This window comes from Chelonus insularis, unplaced genomic scaffold (assembly GCF_013357705.1).
Source record: "Chelonus insularis isolate UGA/USDA-ARS -01 unplaced genomic scaffold, ASM1335770v1 scaffold_714_pilon, whole genome shotgun sequence".
Classification (NCBI taxonomy): domain Eukaryota; kingdom Metazoa; phylum Arthropoda; class Insecta; order Hymenoptera; family Braconidae; genus Chelonus; species Chelonus insularis.
The window spans coordinates 1883242-1897585 of NW_023276795.1; the positions used below are offsets into that span (position 1 = coordinate 1883242).

At 30.8% G+C, this 14344-nt stretch overlaps 6 protein-coding genes across 7 annotated transcripts; 2 read left to right on the top strand and 4 right to left on the bottom strand.

Annotated features, from left to right (window-relative positions):
• Nucleotides 1-87: 87 nt before the first annotated feature.
• Nucleotides 88-1537, bottom strand: LOC118073911 (uncharacterized). Its single transcript, XM_035094708.1, has 4 exons — nucleotides 1081-1537; nucleotides 828-986; nucleotides 388-742; nucleotides 88-291 (listed from the first exon to the last, which is right to left on the bottom strand). The coding sequence occupies exons 1-4, from the start codon at nucleotides 1357-1359 to the stop codon at nucleotides 143-145; spliced, it is 942 nt and encodes a 313-aa protein (XP_034950599.1). The 5' UTR covers nucleotides 1360-1537; the 3' UTR covers nucleotides 88-142.
• A 467-nt stretch (nucleotides 1538-2004) lies between these two features.
• osk (oskar) lies at nucleotides 2005-4055 on the bottom strand. Its single transcript, XM_035094707.1, has 7 exons — nucleotides 3895-4055; nucleotides 3577-3782; nucleotides 3207-3309; nucleotides 3053-3123; nucleotides 2844-2949; nucleotides 2638-2768; nucleotides 2005-2542 (listed from the first exon to the last, which is right to left on the bottom strand). Exons 1-7 carry the CDS (start codon nucleotides 3977-3979, stop codon nucleotides 2171-2173), a joined length of 1074 nt encoding a protein of 357 aa, XP_034950598.1. The 5' UTR covers nucleotides 3980-4055; the 3' UTR covers nucleotides 2005-2170.
• Nucleotides 4056-4276: 221 nt separating this feature from the next.
• LOC118073913 (probable RNA-binding protein 18) lies at nucleotides 4277-5527 on the top strand. The gene is made up of 4 exons (XM_035094710.1): nucleotides 4277-4624; nucleotides 4707-4804; nucleotides 4879-5092; nucleotides 5206-5527. The coding sequence occupies exons 1-4, from the start codon at nucleotides 4619-4621 to the stop codon at nucleotides 5491-5493; spliced, it is 606 nt and encodes a 201-aa protein (XP_034950601.1). The 5' UTR covers nucleotides 4277-4618; the 3' UTR covers nucleotides 5494-5527.
• A 175-nt stretch (nucleotides 5528-5702) lies between these two features.
• Nucleotides 5703-6523, bottom strand: mRpS25 (mitochondrial ribosomal protein S25). Its single transcript, XM_035094711.1, has 3 exons — nucleotides 6350-6523; nucleotides 6183-6289; nucleotides 5703-6089 (listed from the first exon to the last, which is right to left on the bottom strand). The coding sequence occupies exons 1-3, from the start codon at nucleotides 6487-6489 to the stop codon at nucleotides 5806-5808; spliced, it is 531 nt and encodes a 176-aa protein (XP_034950602.1). The 5' UTR covers nucleotides 6490-6523; the 3' UTR covers nucleotides 5703-5805.
• AlaRS (alanine--tRNA ligase, cytoplasmic) lies at nucleotides 6513-10930 on the top strand. Of its 2 annotated transcripts, XM_035094699.1 has the most exons (5): nucleotides 6513-6609; nucleotides 6773-6910; nucleotides 7002-7114; nucleotides 7218-7371; nucleotides 7435-10930. In XM_035094699.1, exons 4-5 carry the CDS (start codon nucleotides 7228-7230, stop codon nucleotides 10840-10842), a joined length of 3552 nt encoding a protein of 1183 aa, XP_034950590.1. In that variant the 5' UTR covers nucleotides 6513-6609; nucleotides 6773-6910; nucleotides 7002-7114; nucleotides 7218-7227; the 3' UTR covers nucleotides 10843-10930. The 2 variants fall into 2 exon arrangements, with proteins under 2 accessions (XP_034950590.1, XP_034950592.1); XM_035094701.1 differs by lacking the exons at nucleotides 6513-6609; nucleotides 6773-6910; nucleotides 7002-7114 and having other exon boundaries at nucleotides 7234-7371; nucleotides 7454-10930.
• LOC118073915 (mitochondrial ribosome-associated GTPase 2) lies at nucleotides 10842-14284 on the bottom strand. The gene is made up of 8 exons (XM_035094712.1): nucleotides 14037-14284; nucleotides 13708-13955; nucleotides 13383-13565; nucleotides 12740-13249; nucleotides 12120-12298; nucleotides 11935-12054; nucleotides 11514-11852; nucleotides 10842-11445 (listed from the first exon to the last, which is right to left on the bottom strand). Exons 3-8 carry the CDS (start codon nucleotides 13558-13560, stop codon nucleotides 10909-10911), a joined length of 1863 nt encoding a protein of 620 aa, XP_034950603.1. The 5' UTR covers nucleotides 13561-13565; nucleotides 13708-13955; nucleotides 14037-14284; the 3' UTR covers nucleotides 10842-10908.
• Nucleotides 14285-14344: the final 60 nt, after the last annotated feature.

Consider the following 14344-nt stretch of genomic DNA (forward strand, 5'->3'; position numbering starts at 1 on the left):
TCTTCAATCTCAATTTTTTGTCGATAAGTATATTAAATAAAAAATTAATAAAAAATAATTATAGAAAAAAAATTGTTATGATAAGTATGTTTTCATCGAATAATTTCATAAAAAAACCAAGTAATGAAGTCGCTAGATAAATTCAAGATTGCTCATTTAACGTTTGATTTTGAGAATTACTAGACTTTCTTGAACAACTCGGCGAAGATTGACCTTGGTTACTTGTGCTAAGTGTTATACTCATTGGTGTTGCATTTTGAAGCTGTAGTTTCACCGGGCATTGTTTGTAGCCTACAAAAACCATAAAGAAATAATTAACAGTACTTATTTGATGCAATTTATTATCTCTAGCAATAACTATTTATAAATAAAAAATAATAAACATACCAGCATGATGAGGGCCAGAACAATGACAACAGATAGGATTATTTCGAGGTCGATGACAAAATCCAACACTATGAGGTTCTCCACAACGTACACATCGAGGTAAATGTCTACAGTTAGCTGCTACATGCCAGAATCCTTGACAGCGATAGCATTGTAATATCCCATCAGGTTGTTGAACGTTAAGACCTTCAACAGCTTGGCCTCCAGGCTGAATTAATGGTTGCTGAGGTCCAGGATTAGTTCCTGATGCTCCCCTTGAGAAATTAGCTTGCTCGGGCAAAGCAGTAAACCGAGCTGCTCCAAAGAAGTCGAGACCTTGACGTAACAGGACTTCGTAATGGTTTGCATCTGTTAACTAGAAAAGATATATTTTTAATGAGTTTCCTATCATTAGTGGTAGAATAATTATTATTATTAAAATATTTATGCTAGTTTATTACTTCTACTCGAACGTATTGACGGTATCGCTCGATTTTAGCAGCTGGAGTTCCTTGTTTAGCTAGAGCAGAGCTAATATCTTCAAGAGGAATAGCCCAAGGAACATCGCGCAGAAATACAGATTGTCGGTAGCGTGAATCTTGGGCAGAAAATTGTGCCACCTGTTGTTAGGATTAATCAAAATTTCACATTGTAATCCACGTTCTACTTAAGTAAAGAATGAGTTGAATATTAAACATAAATTGAATAAAGTACCTGAACTGGACTTTGAAAGATATAATTAAGACTTCCATGCTGTATTAGTTTTTCAGCATCAGCTTCTAGTGTGAATGTTGCTATCAAACCGCGTGGTGTTTGATAGACACTCCAATTTCCTGAAGGTTCTAAAGCACGTATTGCTTCTATTAAAGTTGCTTTTGACAAGTCATCTGCAGTATCTTGAGAATGACTGCTAATAGCTCGTGATACATATAAAAAACATGTTGGTTCTTCTTCGTGCTTTGAATTTTGATGATCGTTGGAACTGTCTTCCATGATGAGAGCTTTGTTGAAAGGTTTTTGACCTCAAAAAAAAATTTCCTTCGAATAAAAAATAATCAAAGAAATTTTTATAAAATCTTTAGAGCATTTAAAATCACTTTCTTTAATGTTTCTCTTTTGATCAAGTGTAATAAAGAGCAATTGAATACAAAGCGTAGCGTTGAGGGCATTGCCCAACGCTGAAAGCATTCGTTACTTACTTCATTGACCGATCGTGTATTTTCTTTTATTTAAATAAAAAAAAATTATTTTAATTTGCCAAAATATATAGAAGTTCTAATAATTCAAAATGTATTGTATTAATTATCATTAATTTAGAATTATAAAAATTATTTATAAGTATTTTTAGAAATAGGATCGTTTAAATGAATATGAACACATGATCTGTTTTTTTTTTAATTTTTCCATGGAATTTTACTTCAAGTACTTGGTTTTTTTGGGAATTACAATCACAAACATCAAACAATAATAAATAATCTTTTATAAATTAGAAACTATTTCACAATTTTAAATCTCTTTTCTAACATAAAAGTTATTTTTTATACTTATGTTCAAATAATAATTTAAATTTTGTAATCATTTACAAGTCCATGAATGTAAAAAAAATACAATTGTATTCTTCATCAATTCTATATGCGAATAAAATACTTTACCAAATTTCCGGATAATTTGGTCAGTTTTATTCAATATAGATTGAAGAGAATGAACTGTAAATTTTTAATTCATCAACTTATAGATAAAATAGAGATTAATTTAATAAGACTTAACAAGTTTTTTATAAAAACTTGCAAAATGAAAAGACATATTAATCTTTTTCTGACGTCAGAATATTTGTAGCCAATCGCCTTCCTCTTCTATTGAATAACACATATGGGTGACTACTTCCCGAAACCATTCTTGCGTCTAGTTGGAAAAATTCGTATTCTGTTTCTGAATTTGCATTTGTCATTTTTCTGTAAAAATCAGCCAGGTTGTATTTATTATCGTACGCCAGCTTATAAAGATAATTGTTGAATGCACGATAAGTGATCAAACAATTTCCGTGATCATAAATATTTAAATTTGCTAAAGGAGGAATAGTACAGAGTTTGATCGCACTCTTGGAAAAAGCGAAGCAAGTGTGCAATACATCCAGTAGTTCTTCGAAATCCTCCTTCATTTGGTCGACTGTACGACCCTGAAACAAATAAATTTTTTAAACATTAAAAACTGAAACAACCTTGATATCAATAAATTATACAGAATAAAAGAATTTAGATAAAAGATAGCTACTCTATACACATCTTCCGCTCCAAGAAGAATGACAAGTTTATTTGATAATGATTTAACACTTTTTAATGACTTGATACATCCTCGTATTGTCATTCCAGAAACACATAGCCCACAATGTAACGGTGAACATGCTGAAATATAAAAATAATTAGAAAAATGAAGTTGAAATATTCAAGTAAACATAAAATTATTGACAATAAGCTTACGTTTCTTACGCCATATAGGCTGGTGAAGGTTTCTAATTGCAATTTGTAAAAAGAAATCATCTCCAATCATTTGCAGTCCATTAATAAGAGGTTCATGAATCCTACTCTGTAATAATAATAATTTATAATCATTTAATAAGTAATCATTCAATATAAATAATTTTTTCATCTATTTATTTATTTATTTATAAATTTAAATTTATATTTACCATGTCTTTTGGTGGATCACTAATTATTACTGAGTTATATTCCATAAGATCTCCATCGGAATGTTCACCATCTGAAATAAAAGTTGAAAATTAACAGTCATACATGCTTTTGAAACAAACACTTTGAATGTAGTAATAAATAGTTTTACATTACCTGAACCAAAACAAAAAGGTGTACTTCGATTCAAAACTTTCCTGGTATAAGGTTTGAATTGTGTCTCGAGTCTTTGTTTTCTTGTTGATGATTGATGAGATTCCTGAATGAAAAAATAATTATCTGTATATTTCTTTGATTTATGATATTAACAAGCATAATTTACTTCCAATATTACAGTAATTTTTATTAATATATTTTTCGAAACATCTTTAGTAACAAGTATTCGTTTTAACATCGACAGCAATTACGTAAATGTGTACAACTATGGGAATTTACAAGTTGTTCGTTTATACGTAGTTGTCGACAACGTTATAATTTAATCATATTGAAAAATAATTAATTATTAATTTAAAAGAAATAAAAATACCTTATATGACTTTGTGGTGTCCTTTTGACGACTCACTAGAAATGAAATATGATCTGTTCTTTTGTCAGGCAATGTGACATATACCACTCGGTTTTCTTCATTTCGTATGGTGATAATTTCTTTTATTTGCCTCATCATATCATAAAGACATGTGAAACCCAATGATAAGTATGGTATATTCACTCCAGTGTGCCTTTGAAATTCCTCTAGAACAAACGAAAGAAAGAAAAATTTTATCGAACCTTTTCTTTTAATTCTAAAATTAATAAAGAGAAAAATTTACAAAATTGTAAAAAATGTTAAATGGGATGTATATACCTTCGATTTCATCTAATGGAACTCCACCTTTTCTGGCTATTATTACTGCTTTTAACACTGACTTGACTTCGTCAAAATTCAACATTTTTCCAACTTACTGATATCACTTAAGATCTTCAGAAGACTGATTCATAAATTCGATTTTAGAATCAGCCAGTGTCGAAAATCCCTTCTACTATTATTTTGAATCGTTATTATATTAATAGGTATTATTTGCTAGGATACAAGAATTTCTAGAACTTAAGTTTCACATGAATGTTTACATTCTTTGGTATGCATGCTATTTTGATAACCATTCAAAATAACAATGAAGAATATCAAAACAAGTGTTATTCATTTTCAATTTAATTTCTGAGTAAAAGAATTTGATCGTACATAATAACGGATATCCTATAATAATTAATCATAGCTATATCTGATCAATATCATATTAGCCACAGATCAAATTAATAAATAAAGTTATTTTTATTTTACAATCAACATTTTAAACTTTTCGAACTTTACAATGATGGCGGGAAATGTTAAGAAGCACTGGCGACATCTATAAATTATTTTTATGATTATTGTTATTGTTACTCCAAAATAGAATTTATTTTAGAAATTCATGGATTTTAAGTATTTAAACCTATAAATAATTAACTCCACTTGAAAATTCAATGACAACTATTATCGATTTTGGATTACATGTAATTGAAGTAGTGTGACAAACAAAATTTCAACGATTATGGCAGTAAGTATTTTACTGTTGAAAATCAATGTTTATGTATAAATTAATTAGTGTAAGAATTATCAAATATTTCTTTTTTATTTAGGATAATCCAAAGATTCCTTTACCTCTCGATACTATTAAACCTATCAATTTAGATGATAAAAGGTTATGGGTAGGAAATTTAGATCTCAGAGTTAATGAGTAAGTATAACCTATAATTTATGATTTTGTTGTAAAAATAAAAACATAACAATCACCGTTTTATCTTTCAACCGGTACCAACTCCTCAAAATCGTTCAAAAATATGGAAAAATTGAAAAGTTTGATCTCCTATTCCATCGATCTGGACCACAAGCTGGTCAACCAAGAGGGTATGCCTTCGTAACATATGCAATGTTAGAAGATGCTGAAAAGGCAAAAAAAGCTCTTCATAATGCCAGGATAGGGTCTAAAAATATCGTCGTTCGATGGGCCCATACTGTATCAGAGGTAAATAATATTTTAATGCTTTTATAATTGAATAATGCCGCTATTATTTTCATCTAAGAGCGGGTAATAATCTGCTTGTAAATATTGTTCTGTTATGTTTATTTATTTTATAGACTGAAATGGAAAAGACAAAACCAAAAATTGATATACCAGCTTTAGCTGGTGCTAAAAAAGAAGATAATAAAATAAGTCGGGAAACAGCAATACAAGCGATAGAAGCGAAATTAAAATTAATGAGAGAATGTGAAGACGAATTTGAATTAAATAAGCCTTTAAATGGAGTTCCAGTAATTCAACAATATCAAAAACCTGAAGTTCAGAAACCATCGTCTTCCACTAAACATCATCTCTACAGACATCATCAAAGCCGCCCATATTCCAGATCTAAACCAAGAAGATAGTTTTCAGTATTATACTACGATATTTTACTCAAACTTGGTCCATGACATATAATCAATATTTGATTGTCTTTTTTTTATAATTTGTGTGCTCTTTTTAAGATTACGTTACGAATTAATATTAATTCTGCTGTAATTAAATTTACTCCTGAAGAGATTAAGACTTGAAAAATGCACTTAGGATAATTATAAAGCTTAAGAGTGAAGCGCGAAAGTATATTATCGTACAAGTATTTATTTATGTATATCTTAACAAACTAATGTAATAATAATTTTTTTACAATAATAATAATATTAATGAAGTACGAAACGAATTTAAGGTTTATGTTCTTCAGGTATATCTGCTTTTTGATACACATATTTTCCTCTCATATGGAACGGCAAAGGAACTACACTTGGACAAGGCACTTGTCCTAACACTTCACATATACAATGTTTGTCCTGCCCATTTCCAATATCTGCAGAGTTTGAATACGTTCGATTTAAAAGAGCTTCTTGATCTAGCTCTTCTTTACTTTTACCAATGACTTTTATTAAATGTTCTAGAATTTCAAATTTGTTTTTGCCGTCAATATCAATGAGCATTCGTTTACCATCATCTAGAAAAAAAAATCAGTTTGGATTATTTAATTAACATTTTTAATAACAATTAGTTTTTATCATTGCATATTTATTAATTTATTTTATAATACCATAGAAGCATCGAATGAATGGAGATGGTGTCATGTTTGTGAATATAGCGATTTGGACATTTGGATTTTTATATTGAACTTGCGGAATATCCCAAAATGCGAATTCTCTGTAAATTTTATTGTTAAATAATTGCTTCGATTCGGTATTTAATAACCTCAAATATTACCTAGCTCCTTCATGGTGATCACCAATGTTAGTGTTATAATGCAAAGAAAATATTTGAATACTATCTTTTAAAATTAGTCTACCAGCTTCTAAATATTTCCATGTTCTTCTAATGGGCTCTTTTCCTATCATAAACGGCATTTTCACAAATTTGTATAATAAACTTTTCTCTAAACAGTACAACTACACCTTTACGTTTCAACTACACAAAGCTATGTTTGTACATGAATATAAAATACGATTGTGTTGATGAAGCGATCTGTAAGTTAATGCTTTACAAAATTAGATATTTTATACTAATAATACAGGTAGTAGGGCTGTCAAATAATAATCAATTTTTCCACACCTAAATAAATACTAATTAATAATAGACAAAAACACAAAAAACGTAGACCGATAATAATACATTTTATCTTTTATTTAGCTGCAGCTTTGGCGGGAAAAAAATTGAATTCTCATTTAGGCGAACGCGCAATACTTGTTGAGAGCGATCCTCCAACCGCCACAGATCGAGTATCCAAGAAAGCTATCTAACCACGCTGGAAACACGCGGTTCTGACTGGTAAACGTTACGTTGCGCATATACGATTTTTTTTACTCCGAAAAGAATGTGGACACAAATTTGATTCACCTTTCGCTGTTACACTTTCTAGAGTTTAGTCCAACCCAGCTGTTACTTGTGCGTTGTTAAAGAATTCTTAATTGAGTGTATAATTTTCTTAACATTTTTATTAGAACATTTCTAACAGTTCGGAACTTAATTCAAGTAAGAAATAAACAAAAATTAATACATATTTATTAAAAAATTTTTTCCTATTTTTCTGATGTAAGATACAATATGTTCAAGCATTTTGCTTCTTATATTATAGGCTAGTCAATATGGATCAAAACATGAGTGCAAAGGCTGTGAGACAAGCTTACATAGATTTTTTTAAAGAAAGAGGACACGAATATGTCCACTCTAGCTCAACAATTCCTCATGATGATCCAACATTGCTGTTTGCAAATGCTGGAATGAACCAGGTAATTATTAAACCTGATCTGATTTATTTCCTTTATCATTACCATATTGTATAATTTTTCCAGTTCAAACCAATGTTTTTAGGCACAGCAGACCCTAATAGTGATATGGCTAAGTGGAAAAGAGTAGTTAATACTCAAAAATGTATCAGAGCTGGTGGAAAGCACAATGATCTTGATGACGTGGGCAAAGATGTTTATCATCATACATTTTTCGAAATGATGGGAAACTGGTCTTTCGGGGATTATTTTAAGAAAGAAATATGTCATTGGGCTTGGGAATTTTTGACGAAGATTATGAAGTTACCTGCTGATCGCTTATATGTCACTTATTTTGGTGGTGATGAGAAAACAGGTTTGGCTCCTGATGACGAATGTAAACAAATATGGCTTTCAGTAGGTGTACCAGCACACCATATTTTACCAGGAAGCATGAAAGATAATTTCTGGGAGATGGGTGAAACTGGACCATGTGGTCCATGCAGTGAACTTCATTTTGATCGTATTGGAGGTAGAGAAGCTGCTCATTTAGTAAACATGGATGATCCAGACGTCTTGGAAATTTGGAATCTTGTGTTTATTCAATTTAATCGTGAATCTGACGGTAGTTTACGTAACTTGCCGAAAAAACACATTGATTGCGGTCTTGGTTTGGAAAGATTGGTTTCAGTTATTCAAAATAAACGTGCTAATTACGATACTGATTTATTCATTCCACTGTTTGCTGCTATAAAGAAAGGAACTGGAGCAAGAGATTATACTGGAAAAATTGGAGATGAAGATAAAGATGGAATAGATATGGCTTATAGAGTTTTAGCTGACCATGCTCGAACAATAACTATCGCTTTAGCTGATGGTGGAATGCCAGATAACACTGGAAGAGGATATGTATTAAGAAGAATACTTCGTCGAGCAGTTCGTTATGCAACAGAGAAGCTTAATGCAAAACCTGGATTTTTTGGATCTCTCGTTAATGTTGTTGTAGATATTCTTGGTGATGTATTTCCAGAACTTAAGAAAGATACTCAAGGAATCATTGATACTATCAATGAAGAAGAAGCTCAGTTTCTCAAAACTTTATCTCGAGGACGTAATTTATTAGATCGAACGATTGCGAAATTGGAAAATGCTAAAGTTATTCCGGGAGAAGTTGCTTGGAGATTGTATGATACTTATGGTTTCCCTGTAGATCTTACTCAATTAATGAGTGAAGAAAAAGGGTTATCAGTTGATATGACTGCTTATGAAGAAGCAAAGAAAGCTGCTCAACTTGCGTCACAAAGTAAAGCCGGAGGAGTTGATGATCAAATTAATTTAGACGTTCATGCGATTACTGAACTACAAAAATTAAAAATACCTCCAACGAATGACAGTTTTAAATATAATTATCATTCATCTAATGATGTGGATGCTGAATATTCTTTTGAACCATGTGTTGGAACAGTAATAGCTTTACGTCGTGCTAAGCAATTTGTCGAAAAGGTTATTGCTGGAGAAGAAGTAGGAATTTTGCTGGATCAAACGTGTTTCTATGCTGAGCAAGGAGGTCAAATTTATGATGAAGGATTCTTAGTAAAAGTGTTAAATAACCCAAATGAAGAAAATACAGAAATCCGAGTGACAAATGTTCAAGTACGTGGAGGATATGTTCTTCATATTGGAACAGTTGGTACTGGTGTATTAAAGAAAGGTGATAAAGTTAACTTAAATATTGACACATCTCGCAGACGTTTGATAATGAATAATCATTCTGCCACACATGCACTCAATTACGCTTTAAGAAGAGTTTTGGGTACTGAAGCAGATCAAAAAGGATCACTTGTAGCCCCAGACAGACTAAGATTTGATTTTACAAATAAAGGAGCAATGACTCCAGATCAAATTAAAAAAACCGAAGATTTTACAGTTGAAATGATTAAAGAGAACAAAAAAATCTATGCTAAAGAAAGCAAACTTGGGGTAGCTAAAACAATTCAAGGTCTTCGAGCAATGTTTGAAGAAACTTATCCTGACCCAGTCAGAATTGTAAGTATGGGTATTCCTGTGGAAAATCTAGAGAAAGATCCTTTAGGCCCAGCTGGAAACACAACAAGTGTTGAGTTTTGTGGTGGAACTCATCTTCACTATACTGGGCACATGAAAAATTTTATTATTGCTAGCGAAGATGCTATTGCTAAAGGAATTCGAAGAATCGTAGCTTTAACTGGTCCGGAAGCAATGAAGGCACTAAAGAAAGCTGATCTGCTTCAAGGAAGAGTTAATGAAATTCAAAAAATTATCAGTGAAGATAAAGAAGGAAAACATTCAAAGACATATGCAAAACAAATTGTAGAATTAATTGAAGATATATCTCATTCTACGATAAGTGCATGGAAAAAAGATTCTTTAAGAACAACGTTGAAGGGATTGAAGAAAACACTTGATGATAAAGATCGTATGATGAAAGCAGCAGTTGCCAATACTGTTGTTGACCAGGTAGCACAAATAATTGGCGAAAAAATTGGAGTTCCTGTATTAATTAAAGAACTTGAAGCATACAGTAATACGAAAGCATTAGATTCTGCTTTGAAAAAAGTTAGAACAATATCACCAGACACCAGTGCTTTATTTATAAGTATTGATAGAGATGCAAACAAAATATTTGCATTAGCATCAGTACCTAAAGGAGCTGTGAATAAAGGACTAAAAGCAAATGATTGGATTGGATCGATTGCCAAATTAATGAATGGAAAAGGTGGTGGAAAACCAGAAGCTGCACAGGCATCAGGTTCAAATATTTCCTGTCTTCAGGAAGCTTTGAAAACTGCTAAGGAATTTGCTCATACAAAATTAGGAATCCAAGAAGATCAATTAGACGCTTCAAATGCACAAAACAGGTCTGGATCTATTCTTCATGTCAATGTGGGCAGTACAAAAAGTTATTATGTGCTAATAGCCGCTCAATATGGTGGTAAGAAGCTTGAAGTTAAGAATGAAAGTAACAAAGAAGTAGTTTTGGTTGAAAAAGATTTCAAGCTCAAAGAAAGTAATGCAATTGCTTTTTACTTGGCTAATTCTTCTTTAAAAGGAGATGGAGACCTATACAAAATGAGTCAAATTCTTCAATGGATGAGTTATGTTAGTAGTCATATACTGCCTCTAGTCCTAGATTGGATTGTGCCTTGTTTGGAACAGAAGTCCATGCATTCAAGATCTAAAGCTGCTAAAGAAAACATTTTATCATCTCTAAAGACTTTGAATGATATTTTACTAAACCAAACTTACTTTGTTGGTGAACGAATCACTCTTGCTGATATTTCAATGTTCTCAGCACTTCTTCCTCTTTACGAATACGTACTTGAAGCTTCAACTCGTCAGCAATTCAACAATGTAACAAGATGGTTTATGACTATTTTAAACCAACAGGAAGTTCAAGCAGTTGTGAAAGGATATCATCTGTGCGAAAAGTCCATTGAGGGATCAAAAAAAAAGTAAATTAAGCATTAGTTATTAAAAAATTTATTTAATACAAATAAAAATTGTTTACAATGAAAATATACATTAATACGAATTTTCAGCACTATTTTGAATTGATTCTTTTTTTTTAAGTTCCTCATCATAGATTACCCTGATTTTTTTTAATAATGCTGCAAGATTTATACCCATTTTAGCAGAAATTGGAATTATTGGTAAATTAATCCTTTCTTGTAGTACTTTCAAATTTTCTTGTGCTTTTGGTAAATCTATTTTATTTGCAATAAGCAGAGAAGGCCTTTCATTCAACTTTGGATTAAATTGCTCTATTTCATACCGTAATATATCCAATTGTTTCCAAGGAGAATCCTCACTAAGATCTATAATAAATAAAAGTGCTGCACATCTTTCTGCATGTTTTAAAAACATTATCCCTAAACCATGATCTTTATGTGAATCTTTTATCAATCCCGGAAGATCTGCTACTGCTATTTGTTCATAATCATCATACAGAACCATTCCTAAGTAAGGTCTAAGAGTTGTAAAAGGATATGGAGCTACTTTAGGCCTTGCTCTTGATATGGCTCTTAACAAAGTACTTTTTCCAGCATTCGGCAGTCCAATCTAAGAAGAAAAAATTTTTTTAAATATCGTCTCGTTTGAATTAATAAGAAATTTATAAAAAATTTTACCAATCCAACATGTGCCATGCTTTTAATTTCTAGAACGTATTGTTTATCTTCTCCTTCACCTCCGAATTCACAAACTTTCGGAGCTTGGTTAAGATCTGAGGTAAAAAAAAGATTCCCGTGACCTCCAGCACCTCCACGAGCCGCTACAAACATCATTCCTTCTTCCTCTAAATCTACTAAAATTTTACCATCTAGATCTCTCACAATTGTTCCTATAGGTACTTTGATTACTGTGTTCTCTGCATTTTTACCATAACAATTTTTATTCATTCCCTTTTCTCCATTTTGAGCTTGAGTAAATGTAGTAACATGATGTAAATCTTTAACTACATTTGAGGCCTAAAAAATAATCCTTTATTGACTTTACTCTTTACCGAAAAAAATTGATAATTTAGATTTAGAGCTTAAGTTTAGTTTGTACTTCAAAAATTACGTGGCCTCCAGAACCTCCATCTCCTCCATCGGGTCCGCCGAATTCTTTACACCATTCTCGTGCGAAACTTGCTTCACCGTTTCCACCATTACCCCCTCTAACTCGTACCTATCAAAATCAGACAATTAGTGAAGATCTTTAGTAAATGATTATTAGACTTATTAATTATTTACTTGTTTTATGTCAACAAAATTGTAAACCAAATTACTCTCAGACTTTTTTTTTCTTCTTCTCAAAGGAATCGCTACTGAATCTTCATCAAGTAAATAACTTGACCGATAAAATGTTCTGATGAGATAGTTTCTTAATACGATTTGTTGTTTTAATATTAATATTCTATTGGAGACCTGTTGTGATCTTGTGAGACTTTTACTTATGACAATACCTAAGCGACGCAATGACTGCATCTGTAATAAAAAGGATTAAAAAATTATTTTAAGTAATGAACAACAAGATTTGAATAAAAACATAATTTATTAGTCAACTATTACACTACGGTCATCTTTAAAAATGTTTAAAATTAATTTATCATGGAAATCTATCACTCTTTTTCTGAATAATGGAACGTCTTCTGCATGATAACATATTCTATATGTTCTTGCAATTCGAGATAAATTTAGAAATTCATAAAGTCTTAGAAATTTTACATCCTTAATAATACGTCCTACACTATTATACAAGACCTCATAAAATTTTTTTTCGTTAAAATCTACCGTCGTAGAAAATGTTAAATCGAAAAAGAAAAACGGAGGACCAAATGTTACTTTATGATATTTTTCAGGAATAATCTGATCCCAAGTTTGTGAATCTGTTAGCGATAATTCATTGATCACGGAGGAGTCAATTGTAATCAAAGCTTTTAAATTACTTAGATCTGGAGTACCAGCGTACTTAAAAATATGCGTTAGAGCTTGTTGATTAAAAAATAATTTATCTTGGCCTCGGAATCCTGTATTGGAGTAATTTGCAAAGTTATTTTCGAAAAATGGTTCAACAGTTTTTAAAATAAAATTGCCATGAGCTGCCATTTCTTTAATTTTCCAAGAATCATTCCATCTTCTGGGAGGTTGATCAAGATAGGTTCCTCCTTGCCCATTGCATAAAGTAACTAAAACATTACCACCCGGCTCCAAACATCTTTCAGCTGACAGGAAAAATTTTTGTAATAGATCTCGATTTAAGTCTAATCTCATTTTACTGCACACATGAGGAAAATTGAATATAATTTTGTTAAATTTTTTATTAGCAAGATCCGCATTACTCGATAAATTCGTTGCATCTACTCCTAAATAAACAGTAACTCCTAAAATAAAGCAGAAATTATTCTTCCCATTCATAAACTCATCATTATTTAATATTAAATGAGGAACTCTTAGACGTAATAAATCATCTGAGTAAGTGTTTAATTTCCATGTAATAGAACTATTATTACGAACCGTGTTTTTCTAAAATTTTAATATTTTTGACAGCGAGATCGTTGATAGGCAAGGTTTCAAAGCATGTGGCTACAATTGCGATGTTAAGGTTATATTGACTTAAAGCCACAGAAAATGAAAAATTGCCTTCACCCAATAATAATACTTTATCGTACTCATTAAAAATTGATAGTCTCATTTTTCCTGAAATAATTGACACTCTTAATGAATTTTTATCTTTTTACAACGAAAAAGAAACAACATTGTTATCATAAACAGCTTAAACTGTGTTGTCCACAGTTACATTTAAAAGATAAATGAAAGAATAAAGTTATCATTTACAGACCTTTAAAAATAATTAATTATCAATCAATAAAATACGGACAATTACAAATTAACAACTTTTTCTAATGATTCTTATCATTGTCTTTAAGACAGACTTCTTATTAGTCTGAACTATTATCCATGTGATACTATTAGTACTATTTTAGTCGACACAACACTGGTACTTTTTCATGCTCCAATACATACATAGGCAAATATATACATACATATATGTATATAGAGACTATTTTTTATCATAGTGTTTGTTACCTGAAAAACAAATCGAATGAACAACACAATACATGTCTCAAATACTTAATATTTTTTTAATAAGAGAATAATGTTATTTACCATAGTGGGAAAATATCCAAAAATAGGACAGATTAAAACAGTTTTACAAATATCTTTTAAAGTAAAACAGTAAATTTTGGTATGTCATATAAAATCAATGTTTCTTTGATTAAGAAATAAATTATATAATTATTATATATTGTATATTATTGAATTTCTATAACCTTAATAATTCTGATTAAAATGGGATATAAAATGGAGTACAATAAATTTCGAATTAAATTCGATTGTCCTGGAAAAATGATCAAAAAATATTCTCTTATCTTCCCAAAAGTATTACATTTATGTAATTTTGATTTTGGCAGCCG

Excerpts from the sequence above, each read along its gene's own strand:
- LOC118073911 (XM_035094708.1), bottom strand. The coding sequence starts at position 1,359 with ATGGAAGACAGTTCCAACGATCATCAAAATTCAAAGCACGAAGAAGAA. Across the intron at positions 987-1,080 it reads TCTTTCAAAGTCCAGTTCAG|GTGGCACAATTTTCTGCCCA; the intron begins GTACTTTATTCA and ends TCCTAACAACAG. Across the intron at positions 743-827 it reads GTCAATACGTTCGAGTAGAA|TTAACAGATGCAAACCATTA; the intron begins GTAATAAACTAG and ends TATCTTTTCTAG.
- osk (XM_035094707.1), bottom strand. The coding sequence starts at position 3,979 with ATGTTGAATTTTGACGAAGTCAAGTCAGTGTTAAAAGCAGTAATAATA. Across the intron at positions 3,783-3,894 it reads TCCATTAGATGAAATCGAAG|AGGAATTTCAAAGGCACACT; the intron begins GTATATACATCC and ends CGTTTGTTCTAG. Across the intron at positions 3,310-3,576 it reads ACACCACAAAGTCATATAAG|GAATCTCATCAATCATCAAC; the intron begins GTATTTTTATTT and ends TTTTTCATTCAG.
- LOC118073913 (XM_035094710.1), top strand. Across the intron at positions 4,805-4,878 it reads TTAGATCTCAGAGTTAATGA|GTACCAACTCCTCAAAATCG; the intron begins GTAAGTATAACC and ends ATCTTTCAACCG. Across the intron at positions 5,093-5,205 it reads GGGCCCATACTGTATCAGAG|ACTGAAATGGAAAAGACAAA; the intron begins GTAAATAATATT and ends TTTATTTTATAG.
- mRpS25 (XM_035094711.1), bottom strand. The coding sequence starts at position 6,489 with ATGCCGTTTATGATAGGAAAAGAGCCCATTAGAAGAACATGGAAATAT. Across the intron at positions 6,290-6,349 it reads GATCACCATGAAGGAGCTAG|AGAATTCGCATTTTGGGATA; the intron begins GTAATATTTGAG and ends TAAAATTTACAG. Across the intron at positions 6,090-6,182 it reads ATTCATTCGATGCTTCTATG|ATGATGGTAAACGAATGCTC; the intron begins GTATTATAAAAT and ends TTTTTTTTCTAG.
- AlaRS (XM_035094699.1), top strand. The coding sequence starts at position 7,228 with ATGGATCAAAACATGAGTGCAAAGGCTGTGAGACAAGCTTACATAGAT. Across the intron at positions 7,372-7,434 it reads CAAATGCTGGAATGAACCAG|TTCAAACCAATGTTTTTAGG; the intron begins GTAATTATTAAA and ends TAATTTTTCCAG.
- LOC118073915 (XM_035094712.1), bottom strand. The coding sequence starts at position 13,560 with ATGAGACTATCAATTTTTAATGAGTACGATAAAGTATTATTATTGGGT. Across the intron at positions 13,250-13,382 it reads TAAAATTTTAGAAAAACACG|GAGTTACTGTTTATTTAGGA; the intron begins GTTCGTAATAAT and ends GCTTTATTTTAG. Across the intron at positions 12,055-12,119 it reads ATTTTGTTGACATAAAACAA|GTACGAGTTAGAGGGGGTAA; the intron begins GTAAATAATTAA and ends TGATTTTGATAG.